The sequence below is a fragment of the Perognathus longimembris genome, chromosome 4 (genome assembly GCF_023159225.1).
Source record: "Perognathus longimembris pacificus isolate PPM17 chromosome 4, ASM2315922v1, whole genome shotgun sequence".
NCBI classification, from domain to species: Eukaryota; Metazoa; Chordata; class Mammalia; order Rodentia; family Heteromyidae; genus Perognathus; species Perognathus longimembris.
In genome coordinates, this window is record NC_063164.1 from 2,328,382 (window position 1) to 2,348,385 (window position 20,004).

General features: G+C 59.5%; 1 protein-coding gene across 23 annotated transcripts in view; it reads right to left on the bottom strand.

Annotated features, from left to right (window-relative positions):
- The window catches only part of Lrrfip1 (LRR binding FLII interacting protein 1), a 109,290-nt gene that overhangs the window by 20,654 nt on the left and 68,632 nt on the right, over positions 1–20,004 (bottom strand). For 7 of the 23 annotated variants that reach the window (XM_048344462.1, XM_048344461.1, XM_048344442.1 and 4 more), the window contains 7 exons: positions 17,719–17,778; positions 15,466–15,543; positions 13,183–13,251; positions 9,951–10,028; positions 2,936–2,971; positions 2,376–2,501; positions 207–278 (listed from right to left, as the gene is read on the bottom strand). In XM_048344462.1, the coding sequence (XP_048200419.1) occupies positions 207–278; positions 2,376–2,501; positions 2,936–2,971; positions 9,951–10,028; positions 13,183–13,251; positions 15,466–15,543; positions 17,719–17,778 (519 nt within the window). The remainder of the gene's footprint in view (positions 1–206; positions 279–2,375; positions 2,502–2,935; positions 2,972–9,950; positions 10,029–13,182; positions 13,252–15,465; positions 15,544–17,718; positions 17,779–20,004) is intronic. The other 16 variants (XM_048344464.1, XM_048344451.1, XM_048344454.1 and 13 more) reach the window with 6 other exon arrangements.

Sequence of the window (20,004 nt, forward strand, 5' to 3'; positions counted from 1 at the left end):
GCGGGGGCCTCTCCCCCGGGGATCCCCACTCCGTCTCGGTTCCGAAGCTGCGTTAGGGGAAGAGGAACGCGCGCCGTGCTCGCATCCTCCACTCCCGGCTCTGCACGCGGGGCCTCTGCAGGGTGAGCGCGCACCCGGGCCTTCTGCGGGTCTGCCTGAGGTGAAGGGGGGTTAGTATTGCGGGCCACACGCTTGGAAACGGATACCTTCATCTCTTTCAATCCCTGCATGTATTTGCCTTCTACATCCTGAATCTGGTCCTTCAACTCATTGAGTTCCTGGGAGAAATGGCACAAAAGGTAAATGATGGTGAGAAAGAAAATGGACAGAGATCACGCACGCCCAAACCTTCTATACACCTAGGTCATCTCTTCTGGGAAGCCTTAAAAATTTTGTTTTTGTGCCAGGCCCTGGTGGCTCATTTCTGCAATCCTAGCTTTGAGATCTGAGGATTGAGATTTGAAGCCATCTTGGGCAGTGAAGTCCATGAGACTATCTCCAATTAAACACACACAAACACACACACACACGCAAACACGCACATACACACACACTCAGACATGGAGATGTGGCTCAAGCTACAGTAGAGCACTAGCCTTGAGCAAAAAAGCTCAGGGACAGTGTCCAGGCCTTGAACTCAAGTCCAAGGACTAGCACACACACACACATACATACTTCTGCACACGTGCACAGATGCACACACACACACAGTTGTTTTTTTGAAATAGGTCCTCACTATGTAGCCCAGCCTAGCCTCAAATTCACCATCTTCCTGCCCAGCTTCCCGAGTGCTGGGATTACGGGTCTGCACCATCACGCCCAGTGCACTGAGTTCTCTCTCTCTCTCTCTCTCTCTCTCTCTTCAGGGCTGAGGCTTCCTGAAGCCTGGTCTCTCTCTCACACAGCCTGGGGGCTGAGGCTTCCTGAGGCCTGGTCTCTCTCTCTCTCGCCCTGTCTCTCTCGCCCTGTCTCTCTTGCCCTGTCTCCCTCTCCCTCTCTCTCTCCCTCTTGCCCTGTCTCTCTCTCCCTTTCCCTCTCCCTCTCCCTGTCTCCCTCTCTCTCCCTCTCTCTCTCCTCTCCGCAGTACTAGAGTCTGAATTCAGTGCTTGCCGAGCAGTTAGCCTTGCCTCTTTGGCTTTGGGTATTTTGATAATGGTCTTGCTTTTCGCTTCTCCAGCCTGGGCCGGACTCCTCCCCACTCACGCTGCCTGCACGCCCGGGTGACAGGCGCATGCCGTTCTATGCCCAGGGTTTTCTGTTCAAATGGGGACATTGTGAACAGTTTTTGGTGGTGGTGGTGGTGGGGCACAGATTTGCCTGGAATCGCAATCCTCCTGATCTCAGCCTCCAAGGCGGGTGGAATGATAGGTCTATGTGCCCCTGGACTCTAGCTCTGGGTTGCAATGGGGGTCTCATGAACATTTTGCTTGGCTGGCCTGAGCAATGTGCGAAGTAACGACGGGAGAGCTTCTGAACTTAAAGACTCGGAGACCTACGCTGCGGTGGTGGGGACGGAGCTCAGCCCATCTCTGCCCCTGCCCCTGGACCTCCAAGTCTTCCCTCTCTGCCTTTCTTCTTCTCCACCGAATTCCCAGTTCCCCGGGGGACAAATGCCTACTGCCTCAGCCTTAAAGCAGGCACCGCGTGGGACAGCAGCCAACTGCCCTTCTGTGCTGCGGAGCAGCCCCCGGGCGCTGTGGGGTGCCTGTGCGCGCGGTTTCAGCCTCCCTGCCTGGCACTCAGGAAGCCTGGGCCACTGCTTCCTCACGGTACCCAGCCGGGGCGCTCAGTCCTCTCCCGGCCTCTCCAGGCAAACGACTTGTCCAGATACCACCAGCAGGCAGGCTCCAAAGGTGGGTGCACAAAAGAAGCCACGGCAGACCCTTCCCACACCCCGGCTCGGCTCTGCCCTCCAGGTGCCCAGGACTGAACAACAAGTACCGCACCGGGTTTCTCTCTCACACAGAGAACGTTGTCAGGTGCCTGGCACCCTCCTTGGCGACAGGGGTGTCATGAAGAAGGACGCCTGCATTCGGGTGGAAGGAAAAGTCGCTAAGTCGCCAAGGGCACGGCTCGCTCGGGAAAGAAAGGGGGAAGGCACGGCCCCGTGCCAGCACCTGGCGTGGCACCAGCGGCCTCCGGCTCCAGAAACTACACAAGGGCGCCCCGAGGTGTCCCGTCGCCCTAGCGGCACGGGGAGTGCTGGTGTGCAAGCACGGAGGGACACAGAGGACAGCAACGTTTGCCCCGCAGGGGACGCGGCCCGCCCTAGGCCCGGCTCACGACGACTCTGTGTGGCAGGGAGACAGGGCCAAGAAAGCAGAAGGGTCCGAGCTTGACAATTCTTTCAGGCCCCGGCGGGTGCAGCATCTTACCTTAATCTCCCTAATAGAAGCCTCGGTGTCCATGGAGATGGAGGTGTCTCCGCTTCCCCTCCGGGAGGAAGTCCCGCCCAGCGAGGCCAGCGTGGCCGCAGACAAGCCCGGCATGTTGCGAGACCCCTGCAGTGATTGCAGACAAATCCAACATGGCTCATCGGCCCGCATCACAGCAGGCGGGCCTGTACCGCCCGAGCCCCACCCCCGCCCAGGGCGCCTGCTCTTCAATTCCGCAGCCACCCTGGCAGGGCAGCCGCGGCGCACGGCGTGCAGGAAGGACAGGCTCGTTCCCAGACGCCCAGGGCGCCGTGGGCTGGCTCTGTGCGGGGCCTTCACTGTCCCGCAGGATTCAGCGCGGACACTGAATGTGGCTCAGGAGACCCCGGGGGAGACGCCACGCCGGGTGGGCCACCTCCCCATCCTGTCCCCTCACGCACGGGTGGGCACCTTTATTAAACACCCAGAGCCCCGTCTGCCCGTGAGGCTCCGCTGCAAGTTGCAGGGCCCTCCGGTTAATGAACGACCCCTAAGACAGAGGCTTTACAGAAACTCCTTACCTTCTCCGTAAAATCCTTTTCTGGTCTCTCTTCAACCTGCAGAGGAAAGAGATAAATAGGAAATACTTTAAAATATTAAGTGGGTAATATCTACTTGGGAGTGACACGATAAACAATATATACAATATTTGAGTTTCCTCCATAGTTTAAAAACTAAAAGGTGAAGAGATGATTGCAGCTCAGAAGACAATGTCGACCTCAACAGCATCAGCTGAGAGCAAAGCCTGGTGGCAAAGGCAGGTCCCGGCTCCGAGGGAGCGGATCCGAGCGGCCTGGGATGCGGGAGACATCCACGCCAAACTTCCAGAAAACGGGGTCCGCCAAGCTCCATCCGGACCGCGGCCCCCAATGATGTACGCAGCTGTGGGGAGGCCGTCGGCTCCTTCGCACACGACGACGACCTCCAAACGACCTCTTCCCAGCTGTGCCTCGCCCAGTCCTCGCTGGGCCAGAAGCCCAGGCTCGTACCTTCTGGTCCCTTTCAAGAAGGCTCCCTGGCCGCGACCTTCGTGCCTTCAAGACCCCTCAACTTCCTTCCAACCTTCCCTTCACAAGCGGGACCCCAGAAGCGCCCCCGAGACAAGACGGCAGGAGGCAGAGTCCATCCTCCGCTCAGGGGTGGAGCCGAAGTACAACACAACACTCCGCCGACGCAAAAGGAGGGCCGACTCTGCCGACGGCCCTCCCGCTCCACGGACGGGGTGCATGCGCCCCAGGGCTGCGCGGGAGGCGATCGCGGGGTCTCACCCACCCCCACTCCAGTCCTCAGCACCAATGCCCAGCTAACTGGCCTCCCCAAGTCCAGGACAGGAAGTAAGAGGGAAGAGGCCACATCCCTCGGGCCAGGGGGATGGCCGGGCCCCCCTGGCGGTGGTGAGGGGCTTCGATTCGGGTCATCCCTCTGCCCAGAGCATCTCCTTCCCACTTGGCTTCAGCTGCTGGCCTCTAGGAGTTGCGGGAGGCCCGAGCGGCTCCTTCAGTTCCTCCCCCCGTCCCTTCTTCTCAAGCCTCCACGCGTGCGGTCAGAGCCAGTGCCCGCTGCCTGCAGGCATAGGGATGGGCCCCTAGGATGCCCATTTCTCAGATGTGCCCGCCACCCTGGCCCGACGACCCCCCGTGGGCACTGAGGCAGCAGACGGTGAGACCTGGGCAATGCTGGCCATGCAGGAGCGCCCGGCTTGGTGATCCGTTATAAGGACAATTGAGCCTTTCTGCCATGGCTCTTCTACTTGGGAATCAAAGGAGTTCTGAATATTCAAACGGAAATGTCAGGTAACAGAGCCGGCACGGTGGTGCACGCGTGTAACCCTAGCACTCAGGAGTCAGAGGTGGGAGGATCCTGAATTCGTTTCCAGCCGAGATCATTACACTGAGGCCATGTGTCAAAAATCCCAGCCAAAGAAAACAAAAACAAAGGCCAAACCAAACCCCCAATCAGGGGAAAGGAAAAGCAAAGTGCCTTGCACCTCCCTGCTGGGAAATGAGCTCACTGAAGCTCCTGGGTCCAAGGCCTATGTCCTCAGACTGAACCTGTCTGCTCAACAGGTATTAGAGTGAGATTAAAAACAAGGGGAGCAGTGTAACTGCCGGTAGGACAGAAAGGATAAAGGACAGGCTAATGCAACAGTGATACTCAAAGACAACATGTTAGAAATCAGCTGAACAACTAGGGGGCTAGGGGGAAGGGAAGGTGGGAGAAAAATGAGGTAGGAGGTAACAAGGACGACAAGAAATATGCTTACTACTTTACGTGTGTCACTGTAACCCCTCTGAACTTCACCTTGACAATGAAGTTTTTAAACAAACACGGGAGAAGTTTAATGTTGAGAGGACGGAATGCTGCCTTCCTCCTTGTCCTCCTCATGCACCCACCCCTGCTTCTGGGAATTGAACTCAGGGACTCTTGTTTTTGCTCAGCTGGCATTCCACCACTTGAACCATGACTCCAGCCTGGCTTCTGCTGGTTATTTTGGAGGTAGCGTCTTTTTTTTTTTTTGTCTTTTCTTTTTTGGTACTGGGGATCAAACCCAGAACACTGCACTTGCTAGGCAAGCGCTTTGCCACTGAGCTACATCCCAGCCTTGGTGGTAGAGTCTTGCAGGTTGTCATGCCTGGACTGTCTTGGGATCTTGATCTTCCAGGTATCAGTCTCCTGAGTAGTTAGTAGAATTATAGGGACGAGCCACCAATTCCTTGCTTGGGGTATGTTTTTAAGTGGATATCATAAAAGGAAAAATTAAATATTAAGCTCTTAAAGACATGGAAGAAAATCTGTTTAAAATACCAGAGTAAATTCCACGTTGTTTGTGTTCCAAATTCCAAGGGACACATAGCTGCTGGGGACCTGGGACCTCAGCGTGGGGGGAGGGGGAGCGGCACACCCCGAGGGCCACCACGCCACTGGCCCCCGCTAGATGGCAGCCGAGCGAGTCAGGCTGCCTGGGGCCCCAGTGCCCTCACCCCAAGTCTCCACAGCAAAGACAGATAAGCCAACCAGGTAGCGCTGGCGTATCGCTAAAAATAACGGACAAGAAAAGGGAGGGGTGACAGGGTTCTGACACACAAGCCACCAGCAAGGAGCGAGCCGAGCAGGACTCCAAGGGCGTCAGGCCCTGGGCCCCGGGGCGGGGGCCTCCCGCCGTGGAAAGGGCCGGGGTGCCACGTGGCTCGTGCTTTTATCATCTCCATTCTCTGAGCGCTCCTCAGCATTCTGGGTGAGGGTGAAGGGTCTCGAGTGGCCTCTACTGGCCTTTCTTTACCACCGCGGAATGTATGCAGAGACATCCTTTAAAGCCCACCGCAGAGGCCGCTTCCAAAGCAGATCCGTGCGAGGCGTGCTTCTGCCAATGCTTTCTTTCCAAAACACCTTCAGGTAGCGATTTGATATTTTACTAATAGCCATTATTTATCAATATTGACATTTTATGAACCCCACCTCTAACGATGCCTAGATGGGTTCGTCACACAGCCGCATGGACACGTGTTGAATTTTAATATAAATTCTTTTTTTTGCCAGTCCTGGGGCATGGACTCAGGGCCTGAGCACCGTCCCTGGCTTCCTTTTGCTCAAGGCTAGCACTCTGCCGCTTGAGCCACAGCGTCACTTCTGGCCATTTACTATATATGTGGTGCTGGGGAATCGAACCCAGGGCTTCATGTATACGAGGCAAACACTCTTGCCACTAGGCCATATTCCCAGCCCCTGAATTTTAATATATTAGGTTTTCCATGTCTCCACTTTCTGGTTCGGGGGGAGAGGGTGCCTATCCACATACACAGTTCCCTACTGGGGAGCCAGCGTTACAGAAAACCTTTCCTCATGGCTCCCCAATTCCCAACCGGCACCCACTGAACCCCAGGAGGGAAACGGAAGAATCCCCAAAGCAATGCCCCGGCCATGTCCTGCTTGAAACAAGAAGTACGAGCAGCGAGCAATGCTAGGGCCACGCTCACGGCTGGTTTCCCTTCGTGACGCAGCAGTGGCGTCTACCTTTAGGGCTGGCGTCTGGAGTTCTAATCCGATAAGATCTGTATCTTCTGGAACGACTCATCCTGGGACTTCTGTACCGACGGCTCCAGGCCTGCTCTGGACCTGGCCGCGCCCCGCCTCTGCACACGGCACCCCGGCCCAGGCACCCCGGGCTCTGTCTTGTCGTTCCAGTGGGCAGCCCTCGCTCGCATTCCACGCTCTCTCGGAATAGGCAAGGATGGGTCCCGGCCCCACTCGGGGCATTCCTGGAAGATGTTTCAGAAGTGGGGTGGCTGTGCTGGATTCCTGGGGGACTGGGAGTCCTGGGTGACACAGCTGCGCTGGCTTCCTGCCAGCTGCTCTCCGCTTGGGTGTGGCGCAGGCCCAGTCTGCAGGCTCCATTCCAACCGTCCACCCCCAGAGTCTGGGCTGCTGCAGGCTCGTGCTGTTGACTTCATGGCATCCCCAGCCCCGGTCTGGGGACCCTGTGGGGGTGCGGGGGTGTCTGCACTGGTCACACCGTCCCCCTGTGCTGGTGGTTCTACATCATCAATAAACGCTTTGGGATTCCCTCGGGGAGCAGAGCCTGGACGTGCGTGGGGGAGAGGAAGGACACGGCTCATCCAGGGGTGGGAGGAGGAGGAGGAGCCGGTGCCAGCGCTGCTCTGCGTTCCCAGGGGCGGTAACCCCGCCGCACCGGGGCCGGGGCCAGCAAGCCGCGGAGACCAGGGAAGCACATTCATTTATTCCCTTCCTCGGAGTGGGGCAGGCAGTGGTGCTGCCCTCTCCCTGCCCGGGGCACCAGCCTCACTTCCTCGTCTGAGGGTGGGAGGCGAGCTGGCCCGGGTACGGTGCCAGCTCACTTTGTGTTTCCTCCCCTGGGAGAGCCCTGTCCTTTGTCCCGGGTCACAGCCCTCTGAGATCATTTCCACGCGTCACCCAAGACTAACGATTGCATCCTATTATGGCCAGGACAACTCCGGCCTAGCAGACACCAATCAACTGAGCTTTTCCGAAGTAGGGAGGGTGTTGTTAAAGTTGCCACTACTCGAGGGCCCAGGCGAAGCGTGAGCAGCACAGGTTCCTGGGCCGGTGTGCAAAGCCAGGTGCGAGAGTCCGTGGCATTTGAATCGGCCTGGGCGCTCCCTGCCCCAGGCCCCTTCTTGCTCCACGCTTCTTCCTCAGAGGCCGGGCTGGGGGGCCACGGGCCTGTGCCTCGGCCCCCCCAGGGCCCGGCCCCTGACCGCTGGCGCCTCCCTCCGAGGCAGGAGGCTGCAGGAGCCTCCGCTCGGCCTTCTGGGCTTCTTCCCCCGACAATGGCCAAATGCTCCTGGGTGCCGGCTCTCTAGCCAGCCCCCAGCACGAGCCCATCCCTGCCCCGGTGTGACGGCTCAGGACACGGGAATCAGACCTGGGCTGACTTGGCCCGAGAGGAGCCAGCGCGGTGGAGGCGATGTCGTGTCTGTCTTTAGGCCTCTGTGACAGCAGGCTGTGTCAGCACCTTCGCTCTCCATCCTTGGGGCCAGCGAGGATCACAGCAGCCGTGCCTTCTAGGGGGCCCTGCACCGGACAGGGGTGTCCACGGCCACACGCAGGGGGTCCCCGCCACGTGGGGTGCCGCCCGCCCCCATCGCACCACTGGATCCTGACCTTTGTTCACAAGTGAGCCAGCAAACAGCTTGGCCATCGACTGACCTTTGTGCAATGAGCAGTTGGCCCCGGAAGAAAACTAATCTCACGAATCATCTCTGCAGTGAACCGGGAGCCGGCGGGGGAGGGGCCGAGGGGGAGGGCGCGGCCCTCCCTCCCTCTCTCCCTCCCTCCCGCTCCCCGTCCACCTCGAGGAGGACACGCAGCAGCAGGTCTGGGCATCGCTGGGCTCCGTGCGGTCCCATCAGCCTCGTCACAGATTACCTCCTCTCCTCCTAGGCCTTGGGGACCCCCAGGCCATCCAAGAACCCCCAGAAGAACCCCCCCCCGCCCTTTCTACGTAGGGCCATTTTAGGTGAGCGGATTTTCCACAAATTTAGAAAGCACATGAAAAACGAACTGTCACCAAGTTTCAGTCTTTCTAAAATGGCCACAGCATGTGTGACTTTGCCAGTGTAGACCCAGAGAGTGTGTCGAACGACGCCGGGCCGTCCAGTCCTCCCCTCGGGCCACTCCAGGCAGAGGCACGGAGGGGCCTTGAAGGTCAAGCCACAGTCACCTTCTGTCAACTGTAAATCCTTATTTTTTCCCCCATAAAGGGGTGGGTGAGAGAATCGTGCATAAGGGAGAAGTCGTCCGCACTGAATTTATTACAGAAACACCTTCAGTCCCCCGGAGGATAGTTCACAAGGGGTCCCCCGACTCAGCCACGGGGCTCAGAGCTGCTGGGACCCGGCAGCCCCTTCCCCGGGGACGCCCCAGGCCGAAGCTCACAGCTGTCCAGGTCAGCATCGAATTCAAGAAACCGGCCAACCAGCAGCACCGCCAAGCAAGTGAGGCGCGTCCACGGGGCAAGCCACCTCAGCCCCCGGGGCTCCGGTGACCCGGCGCCGACCACGGGCAGCGTGGAACCCCATTTCCATCTCTCCACGGCCGGCGTGAAACGCCGCCGAGAAGCAGAGATGGGCCTGGCCTGCCGAAACGTCCCCCCGAGGGCTCGGCGGGGCAGCCCCGGGGCGTGGGGACCGCTGGCTTGCATCTCCCCATCCTGTGGAAGCGGAGGCCCCCTTCCCCACCTGTCCCTCACCCCAAACCGCCCCGCAAAGCCCTTATCCAGACGAGCCTCAAAAGGAGCCTCACGGCGGGTGGAACTGCGTGAAACTGGGCGCCGCCAGGGGAACGGCCCCAGGGCACCCACAGGAGGCTCTGGCTGAGGCCCCGGCCTGCTGGCGAGGACACAGTGCTCAGGACGGGGGGGGGGGGCGATGGGACAGTGGGGGAACTCGGGCTGTCACAGCATTTACAGGCCCACACTTCCTTTAAAAACAAAAACCTGTCCAGGCCCAATAACCATGACTGGTTTAACGTCAAGCCTTCAAGACGTTAAGCAGCAAGAGCACCGCACACACCACCCACGGCTGCGTTCCGCCCCCCCGGGACGCACACACCACCCACGGCTGCGTTCCGCCCCCCCGGGACGCACACACCACCCACGGCTGCGTTCCGCCCCCCCGGGACGCACACACCACCCACGGCTGCGTTCCGCCCCCCCGGGACGCACACACCACCCACGGCTGCGTTCCGCCCCCCCGGGACGGACTTTCCCTGTCCAGGAGCCATCCCTAAGCACCACCACCAACTTCATCTCTGGCCTGGACAAACAGGGCCCTGCGACCCGACGGCACCGCCCGCGGCCACGTTCTCCCTTTGGAACCGTTTCTCCCAATCCCATTTCACCTGGACCTGAACGAGAGCACAGAACGACCTCCCGACCCCGTTCTGGGCTGGCTTCTGAAGACAGACAGGTCCCTTCCGGAGGGCAGAGAAGGGCGGGGGAGGAGGCAGAACGAGGAGGAGGAGGGTGGGGGGGAGGGCAGGGCCCGGAGGCAGACTTACCACGGGGCTGGCCCGAGCAGAGCTGGCCCTGGAGGAGGCGCGGGAGCTGGAGTTGAGGTGGCTGCTGTACTCCGACGGCTGCCGCCCGCCCGCCACAGGACACGGAGACAGAAACAAAGACACAGGGTCAGAAAGCAGCGAGGAGGAAGGAGGCCACGCGAAGCACGCGCGCGCGAGTCCCGAGGTTAGCCACGCGCACCGCAGCGGGGAGGAGCGAGCTGCACGCCCAGCACGGTCAGCCGACGCCCAGAATCATGGCGGCGGGTGAGAGGACGCGAGGCCTGTGCTCCCCCCCCCCCCAGCCCCCCGCACAGCGGAGGGGGCGACCGTCGGGTCTGCAGGGTACGAATGGGCGGCTTGGACGTGGTGGAGGGCACTCGGGGACCTGTCCTCGGGATGCCCCGTGTGAGTCTCGGTCTCTCTTTGGAGAAGGAACCGAGGGGAACTGAGCCACGTGGAGGCTGCACCCTCTCATCAGGTTTGCATTCACCTTTGTTCTAGCCTCAGACGCCTTTTCACGTTACTAAAACCATTACGGCAGGGGGAGGGGGGGAGGCTGGACCGGAACCCCACCGAGGGCCCCGGCAGCAGGCAGATCCCGGGGCGCCCCGGAACGCGGCGGGGAGACGCACCGCCTCTCTGCCACCGAAGGCCCCTCCTCCCCGGCCCGCCCCCCGGCTCCATGCCCAGCGCCTGACCCCGCCGGAGGCCTGCAGCCCACGTCCTAGCTGCAAACTAGGAGGAGCCACAGGTCTTAGCGGCGCCTGTGATTCAGGTACCCCCTCTCGTTTGCCCCCCCCCAACCGGTGATGCAGTCCCCTGTGGCAGGGTCCCCGTCTATTTTGCTCCCAAGCACCAGTGCCCCAGGCTACGCCCGTTTTGTGGGGGCAGGGACGTGTGGCCCGCGGGCCACATGAGGCCCGTGTAATCGTGGGGTTCGTGAGAGGCCGTGTGTCTACCTCACGGGCTGCCTGAAGCAGGCCGCCTGGACTCCCCGCTGTGCGCGGTGAACGATGTCATCGACACCCAAACGGCTGCTGGCAGAAAAGACCCTGCCCTATCCTCCATCACCCCGCTGCTCAGGCCCAGCCCAAGCCTCCTCACGAGAGCAGCACTTGGACTAGCACCCAGACCCGGCCTGACTCTGAAGAGAATGAGCTACGGTGTGTCCCCAAGTCCCACGCACCACCTCATGGCTACGAGTCTTACGGCCCGCGGGGAGAAAGTGAAGTCAGAACGCTTCGAGTTCAAAGCACACCTCCATCTCTCGCTGGCATCTAACCATCGTCTGTGCCACGAACACCCAGAGACGTTCAGAGGAGAAGAGGGAGCCCGTGGCACCTGTCCCTGCGCTTGCTTCTGGCTGGGAACGGGCTTCCTGGGTCTCTGCGCGGATGGCTCACAGGAGGTGACTCCTCCAGTGTCGGAAGGACTGGGACTGCCCTCTGCACCCCACCCACCCCACCTCAGGGCCTCCCAAGTGGGGCCAGGGCTGTCCTGGACAAGCTGAGAACCAGCCGGCCCTGAGGTCCCAACTCTCGGGGACACGGGCCGGTCAGGTCCCCTCTGGCCTCTTGCTAGGCTGGTGTCTACAGCACGGCTCCTTCCCCACGGGAAGAGAGCCAGGGGGTCCTCCTCCCAGGAACCCTCTGTGTCTCCCGGGGGAGACGAGGGAGCAAGGGGGGAAGGGCAAGCGCTCGGGTCCCCGTGTTCCCCCCCTCCCAGTTACAACGCCCATCTGCCGCTACAGACGCAGAGCTCTGTGCCGAGGGGCTTCGCCCCGCTTCCGCCTGCCCGCTCCAAGTAGCTGAGCTCCTCTGTGCGGGGCGCAGTCAGGGCTAACCACGGGGCGGGGGAGGGCACGGGCCCACGGCAGGAGAGACGAGGCGACCTCTGGCTCCTCAACGCCGCCGCCATCCACCAGTCCCAGACAACTGGACTCTGAGCACCCCGCATCTGAGGGTCAGCTCCTCGCCTGGCGGTGCAGACGGTGCAGACCAGGGGCGCTGCTCGAGCAGCCCCCACGCACCCCACACCTGACGGGCCTTAGGGGTTCTTAGGCCACCTGGAAACCACCTGGTGCTTGGGGGCCTTCTCTACAGCCATTATTATGTACCCCCTTTTCTAATAAAGGTAATTATTTAGTTGTACTTTATCCGCCGTCCCCTCAGCATGAGCTGCGCGCTCTCTCAGGGCCTCGGAAGTGTGTGGGAACTGGGAGGGTGTTTAAGGCCGTGGGTCGACGGCATTAAGCAATCCGCACGGCTGATCGACGCTGAGTTAGAGGTCAACGCAACCGGTGCTCTGTTCGCGAAGCGTTCGATGTAATACTCGCAAATTACACCGAAAAGAAAGCGGTGGGCTACAGCGGCCTATTTCATTAATTCATAAATGCACAAAAGGGTTGGAGCAAGACCGTAAGAAGTCATAAAACTGGCTTACTCAACTAATGGCTGATTAATTTCTTTCCTTTGGGAACTTGAACTCAGTACCTGATGTTTTGCTCACTGGCTAGTGCTCTACCCACTGAGCCATGCCTTCAACATCAATAGCTGATTAATCTCAAAATCAACATTATGAAGGCCTTGAATCAAAGCGTTTGCTAATCAGCCACTGTATCCCCAGAAGGACTGCGTGCACCCTTACAGGGTTTAGGGGAGCCTGTGTGTGCCCTGGACAGTGCCCCATTTCAGCGGACGTGAGCACCCCGCAAGTCCGCTTCCTCCCATCCATGGGCCATCTCTCCGCCCCGCCCCGCCCCGCCCCGCGGCTGTATTTACGGCCCAGCCACGAGGATGCCTAACCGTATTCTGAGCCCACCACCTCGAACCCTAGAGGACAGGAGGGAAACAGCAACGTGCGCGAGCTCTGACTCCTTGAACTTCTCACCTCCCTGACTCTTCAGACACAGCAAGGATTTGCGACCTGACACAATCCCTTCCTTCTCCTTCTATTACTTTAAACCCACCTGCATCGGGGTAGACTACAGATGGAACTTAACTGAGGTTTAGCCCCCACTTTGACCTCCAGGTAAACGGATGAGTGAGGGCACCGCACTAACAACTGGAGGTTCCCGGCTGCGTCACCCACGGCGTTTGTGACATGGAACACCGAGGCGGGCCGGTGTTTCCCTGAGAGACCAATGGCCGTCTCCAATGGCAGGACACCCGCAAGCACCTGGGGCCGTGCAGCAGGCGGGGGAGGAGCGCGGGGAACGCGGAAGGTGCCTTACAGCGCGGTGGGAACCGCAGACGCTGCCCCGTGGAGCCCCAGGGAGGCCGCCGTCCCCCAACACGGACGCCTGTGACGAAGACAGACCCTCAGGTCGGGAAGGACCACACAGCACACGTCAGGTCGGGAAGGGCGCGGGGGTGCGTGTCCTGAGGCCAGCCTGCGAGCCCCACACCGCCGCCCGTGCCGGGCGCGTCCCAGAGGCCTGCGCAGCGTGCGAGGGACACACACACGCAGAAACGCCAAGCTGCTGTGGGTCGCAGGCGTTTGCGTCAGTCCCCGGCAGCACGCTCCCATCTGCGCCCCGGAAAGCATTCCGTGCGGAGAGGGAACTCGTTAGTGGAGGTTTAATGGCAGCAGGTAAGCCAGACACTGCGGGTCTCCTCAAGCCACCCGCACGTTTCTAGTCTAAAAATGACTCATGATTAGTGACTTTGGAATTAAAATTATGTTACAGATTCAATCTTGAATATTCTGTAACTCTTTAAGGGCTGCTAAGCAGAAAGCAGTATTCGATGATCTTGAAATCTTAGGGAACTAATCAGAGAGACGGGAGCACACAATGCCACAAATGGTGACTGTCAAAGTTTGCCCAGCTTAATGGAAACCCTAATTTCCACTGTAGGTCCAGAAGGAGAGAGACATACTGGGTAGGCTTGTCAGCCATTCATTCATATGTCTAAATCGTAAGTGTGAAACTCACCAAGTTATTAACAATACGGTTATTTGAAGACTTAACTGCCCTGTGTTACATAAGTACCTGTGTCTGAAACTAGAAATGTCCGAAGTAACTCGGTTCACATGGAAATCCCCAATACGGTGCCATGGACTGGCATCTGCCGGGGCTGCTGAGGCATTAAGAAGCTGTCTCTCTCCGGCAACAGGCAGAGCAGATGCAGCCCGCCGCTGCCCCGTTCCTGACTAGCCATCCTACACAGGTCCCCGCCACCCCAAGCCGGAGCTCGGATAAAAAGACGAAACCCGGAGCTGGCCAAAGGGGCTGACAGACACCAGGGCAGATTGCATGCGCTGTCCTCCAGGGTGCACGTGCTGGGCAGGAGGGGCCCGTGGGTGGGGGCGGGGGGGTGGGGGGGGGCGGGGCGGGGGAGCACACGCACCCAGTAGCTCGCCACAGGCCGGGCAGCACCGCACAGAGAGGAAGGCTGCGGGAAGCAAAAGGCAGGGTTGAAAAGCCTTGCAAAGACCCAGCAGAGGCCCTCCTGACGGTTCCGTGGTCACGACAGCCAAGCTACCAGAGCAGACAGCCAAAGGACAGAAGCCCGCCGGGGACCGCACGTCCGGAAGCCGGAGAGACCCATATCCGTGTGACAGACACGGGAAGGAGAAACTATCAAGGATTCGCTCACTATTGTCATCTAGAGGTGACTGGAGGCCTGTGCAGTGTTGTGTAGGCATGTGTAGTTGTGTAGACAACTACGCATGGTTTTATAGGAGGGCCTCGAGTAGGGGTTGGGGCTCCTCCACCCCCCTGCCCCCCGCAACACAAGCCTCGGACTGCGGACACCGATTCCCTGCGCTGGCAAAGGGCTCTAACCCCAGCAGCTACCGAGCCCGAGCACCGAGACCGGACCTGCACACCGGCCTCGTGGAGACAGGAAATGGGGATACACGGCCCCTTCTGCCCACGTTTCCGAGGCCAGGCAACCAGAGTGTGCGCAGAGACCTTCCAAATGGCTTCCTGGACACATTTACAAAAGAAAAATATTTTTAAAGGAACAAATCAAAAACCCAAATAGGGAACAATTGCTGGAAATAGAGAGACCCAAGAGACTGATTCTCTGGACTCGAGAGTTTTTTTCTCTTTTTCCTTTGGCAGGAGGGGGGCTCGGTTGCGGGATGTACCCTTGCAAGGCACGGGCTCCACCGCGTGAGCACCCTTTGCACGCCAGTCATTTTTCAGGTAGGGCGTCGGGGTTGTGCTCTGGCTGGCCTCGTACCGTGGTCCTCCTTCCTGCGCCTCCCCTGTGTGACACGAGCCTTAAATATGCAATGGTGTGAGCGAGCCATTCAGTGCACAGGACCAGTGTTTGAAATGTCATACTTCATGGGATTCTCTTCTTCCTAAACCCTATTGAGTTCCTAAATTACTTCAGGTAAATGTGTGTGTGTCAATGTGTGCGTGTGCATGTGCGCGTGTGCGTGCATTTTAAAGGTTGGTAGTACTGCCCATCACAGCCTCCGGGAGCCGCACCCTGAGGCGGTTCGAGCGCCGGTGGAGCTGAACAGCAGGGAAAGCCCAGGATGGAGAAGGGGGAGAACAGACCCGGTTTCCGTTCTGGACAGAGAGGGGTTTGGAAGGCAGGCCACTGCCGGGGAGCCGGAGATCCGAGCAGGAGGGTCCCTGTAATCAGAGAGCAGAACCGCGGAAGCTGTCAACTCAGATGCCACAATCCACACCGGCATGCATCTCTGGGGAGGAAGGAAAGGGTTGGGCGAGGCCGGGCCCATGCACTGACACGGCTGTCACCCGAGACGGACTCACGACTTCCGAGAGTGCACAGAGGGGCAACAGAAAAGATGGAGTTATAACCGATCACAAGACCACAGAGGTGTTGTGAATTTTTCGAACTGAGTGGGGGGAAATTTCCAAGCAGGAGCTGGCGAGGTGTGGCCTCGAGGGATGTAGAGAGCATAGAAAGCATTTTGTCAATAGGCAGACATCCTACGCCGGGAGCAGCCTCCGCCTGGCCTGCCTCAGGCGTTCAGAAAAGGGACTCGGAGGAGACAGGACGTGGCCAGCCGAGCCCGGCCCTGCGGGGGACACGGCTGTGTTAACGGAAGGGTCCCTGCGGGGAAGGAAGTTGCTTCTGATACCAACCACACAGACAGGGCTGTCCCCGGAGACAAAGGACTGTCTCTTCAAGGTCCCTCCACATGCACCCCCATTCCTATGCCTCCAACAGCCACAGCAAAGCAACCCCCAGCAGAGGCAAGTGGAATTCCGGGGTACACGGGGAGTGGTTTTTAATATGCAACACAACCGAGGCGTGGGAGAGGCCCCTGGCACCCCTCAGTGGAGACGGTGCACAGACAGCCCACGTGGCCCGGGAGGAGGAGGAGGCGCCAGGGCCCCCGCCCAGAGCTGTGCCGCCAGGCCCAGGGTCAGCTTCCGCTAGGGGCCAAAGACCTGAAAATGACTCCCAAGACCCCAAGGCCTGTGCTTCTTAAGTAACACGAACCGGGCAGGTGTGTCATGCGGGGACAGGTAGGACACCCACGGCATCACCACGACCAGGTGACGCCGAGGCGGGTGAGGTGACACTGCGGGCCACGGAGGGGGCGCGGGCCACCCCCAGGAAAGACCCCCGGGCTCGGTGGGAACGGGCCGGCCCTGGTTCGGGCTGTCCTGTTACATGGATTTAAGCGAGGCAGACGGAGACTGCGCGTGGGTCGCTAAGCCAGATCAAGGGACACATTAAGGCGTTCTCACTGATTGATTCCTTTGCACTCATTCTAATTAGTATCGTTTTGTCTGAGAGCAGGATGCTCTTGCTTATTGGCTGGCACTCTACCTCCCGGGCCACGCCTCCAACACCTCTTTTTGATGAGTGTTAAACTAAAAACACACACACAAACCCACTCTTTCATGACGGTTAGTGGTGGGATATAGCAATTCAGATTCAAACAGGAGGGCGGAGCGAGTCCGAAGGAGAGCATCGTGTCGATGACTTCCCAAGAGGATTCCAGGGGAGAAAGCAGGGATTCCAAGTGGAGGAGGGAAAGGTGTGACCTGAGCGGAACCCACACACCGTGCACTGCCGCGAAACCCACCGGCTTCTCCTCCCTGGAGGACGACGGAGCGGACAGCCTGCCGCCGCCGAGGCCGAGGCCGCAGGTCTGGGAGCCCAAGGAGACACTGGTGAGCGAGGAGGCGGTGGGCGGAGCCGCCACCGACCGCGGCACACGCAGGAAGTGACAGCCCGGCCAGCGGGAGGAAACGGCTAACGAGCTTCCTCAACTCCCTTATCGCCTGTCACTTTAGATGACTGAAACGGTGGCCCCGTGGCTCTCCGGGGTCTCCTGAGCTCCACTGAGCCCCGGGCTCTCCTGTTCCCACACCTTTCCACGCTGCTCTCCCTGGCCCCGGGCGACGGCCTCGCTCCCCTCTCCATCCTGTGCGTGCCTCCCACCCCGCATTCCCGCCACCCCAGCTCGGCTCTCTTCCCCTCCGGAGAACGCAGGCTTCCGTGTCTGCCTGTGTGTGTCACGGGAACAGCAGCAGCATGCAGGCCAGCGCTGGAGAGGTGTGAGAACGCGGGACTCGAGTCCGTGCAAGCGGAATTTACCAGAATACACACAGCAGCACACACGTGCTGAGGGCTGGTTCACCACTGAAGTCCAGGATGTGACTCGTGCTAAGAACGTTTGAAGACTAGCATTTTAAATGTTAGAAAAGCAAACAAGCAAACACCACTACAACAAGAATCACGTGAAAAGGGCAAAGACGCTAGCTTTGTTTTAGCAGCCTGTCCGCCACCTCCCTGAACTCCGGGCCTTGCAAGCGCGCTGTACTAACCCTGCCAGGTCTTCTACTCAGGGACTGTGATCCAGACCACTCCCCATCACAGCCATTTGTCTGTCGATGAAGAAAAGAGAAAGGCAGATCAGTATGCAGATGGAGACGCCGACCAACCTGCAAGCGGGAACGGGGGCACAGCCATGCTGGGAGGGAGGGCCCCGCCCTGGCGGGCACCGACGGTCTGGGCCTGCAGTCCACGCTGCCGCATGCTCAGGCTCTCGGTGAGCCGGCTCAGCGTCACCTGTCACTAGGGTCTCGGGGCCCCTTCCTCCGACGGCTGTGCAGGGAGGCACTCGGCCTGGCGCCCAGTCTCAGGGCATTGCTGTGGCCGGCCGGCTGCGAGGACGTTCAGGTGCCAGGCCGGCGGGGAAGAGATCGGGCCTGTTCAGCCGTGGATGGGAAGGTCCTGGTGCAGGGCAGGTGCAGGGAAATGACAGCCTGGTATGAAGCTGAACTCATAAGCTACACTCTACCCATGGGTGATTAAATGTGAAAGTTCATCATGCAGGAAATGTCTCCAGGGCTGTGCGGGTGCGTGGCCTGCAGATTAGTTTTATTCATCTTCCTGCTTTAGCTTTCAAATTAAACCTGAGGACATACTTAGTGACTGTATCATTTTTCCTCTAGGAAAGACGAGAGAGAGAATGTGCTAGAAGCTTTCTTGCCTCCCAATTCAACCATAGCCCAAGCTCCAGCTTTCTAAAGAAAAAGTGGCAATCCCCCTTTAAGAAAGCCTCTGATCTTTAACGCACCAGAGGCCGGCGCGGGAGGACCGGCCTGCACGCGTGGGGCAGACGGACGGACGGACGGAGGGGCCCCTGGGTCACGGGGAGCAGTGGGCGTGGCCTGTGACCCCAGGCACGTCACCGGTCCACGCAGCTGTAAAAGCTGGCGTGCTAGAGCGAGGGCACACTCACACCTCCCACAGGGCAACGCAGGAACGCTTTGGGGAATGCCCTCCCCCGGCCCCCTGCCCCCCGGGTGTCTGTGCTGGAGTTCTGAACCGGGCCACGTCCTCCTTGGACATATCCCTAGAGCACATTCGTTCCCGTCCCTGGGAGCCCGCTGACATCACATCAGAAGGGACTTTCACCTCCGGTTGGGTGCATCGATACGCATGGGGTATGGGCACAGTAGGGTCACGAGGGCTGAGAAATAAGTGTCACAGCATTAGAATAGAACACCCGCGACAGCCCATCAACTTCCTACGCAGTCAGGTCACAGTTTGGCTCTGCAGAGTTCTTTTCTGAGGGCCTTTTACTGCACAGGGCACACTTGCTGGTCCCTTGACTGGTCGGTGCTGCGAGGAACAGCCGGCAGAGCTCTGTGCTGCAGGCGCGGGCATGCCCGCAGGAGCAGGGCCCTGGCCTGGTACCCAGGCCCTGGAGGTGGGCCCAGGAATAAGAACTTCAACCCCGAGAAATACTACTGCAAGATGAAGAGGACATTTGCAGATCAGTGCGCACGTGTGTGTGCGCGCGTGCGTGCGTGCGTGTGTGTGTGATGTCCCCATCTTGGGGCTTGAACTCAGGGACTTGGCACCGTCCCTCCGCGTATTTGCTCAAGGCTAATGCTCTACCGCTCAAGCCACGACTCAACTTCGGGCTTTTCGGTGGTTAGTTGGAGATAGCGGCCTCAAGACTCCCGCTCAGGCTGACCTCAACTGGAGGCCTCAGATCTCCGCCTCCTGAGTAGCTAGGATTGCAGGTGTGAGGCACCAGCCTCCAGCCTAGCTACATTTTTAACTGCAGATACACAAGCCACAGAAACAAAATCGAAACCCTAACCACGCCGTGCAACCCCCAAGGCATGAAGGGCTTCCGGGAGCATGCAAAGCCAGTTGTCAGCTTTTCTGATGAATAATGCTGAAAAATAAAACCCAAGTATGTCTCTGATATGACAGGCACTTAAAAACCGACGGTGAGATCCAGATGAAAAGGCCAACAATCTAGAAACAGGTCCAAGTACATCAGAACTGCCAGTGACGGTGTTGTATAAACGCCCTTCTCTCCCCTCGGAAGTGCCGTGCAGATAACTAAGTAGCAGGCCCCGCGCAGGACGCTTCCTGACTCTCACTGCGTCCCCATCGTCCTCCTAGCTGGGGCTGGCTGCAGCCTCACCAGGCAAGGGCGGCTGCGCTGTGGGCGTGCGGCAGGCCCGGTGCTCCACGCTCTCTGTGCTCCCACTTGAGCTCCGTTTCCCATTCCACCAGCCCCGGGGAACCCCGGGAGGCCCCACACGTGGGGCAGACGCAGCACTGTTTATCCACTCTCACCAGGAGCT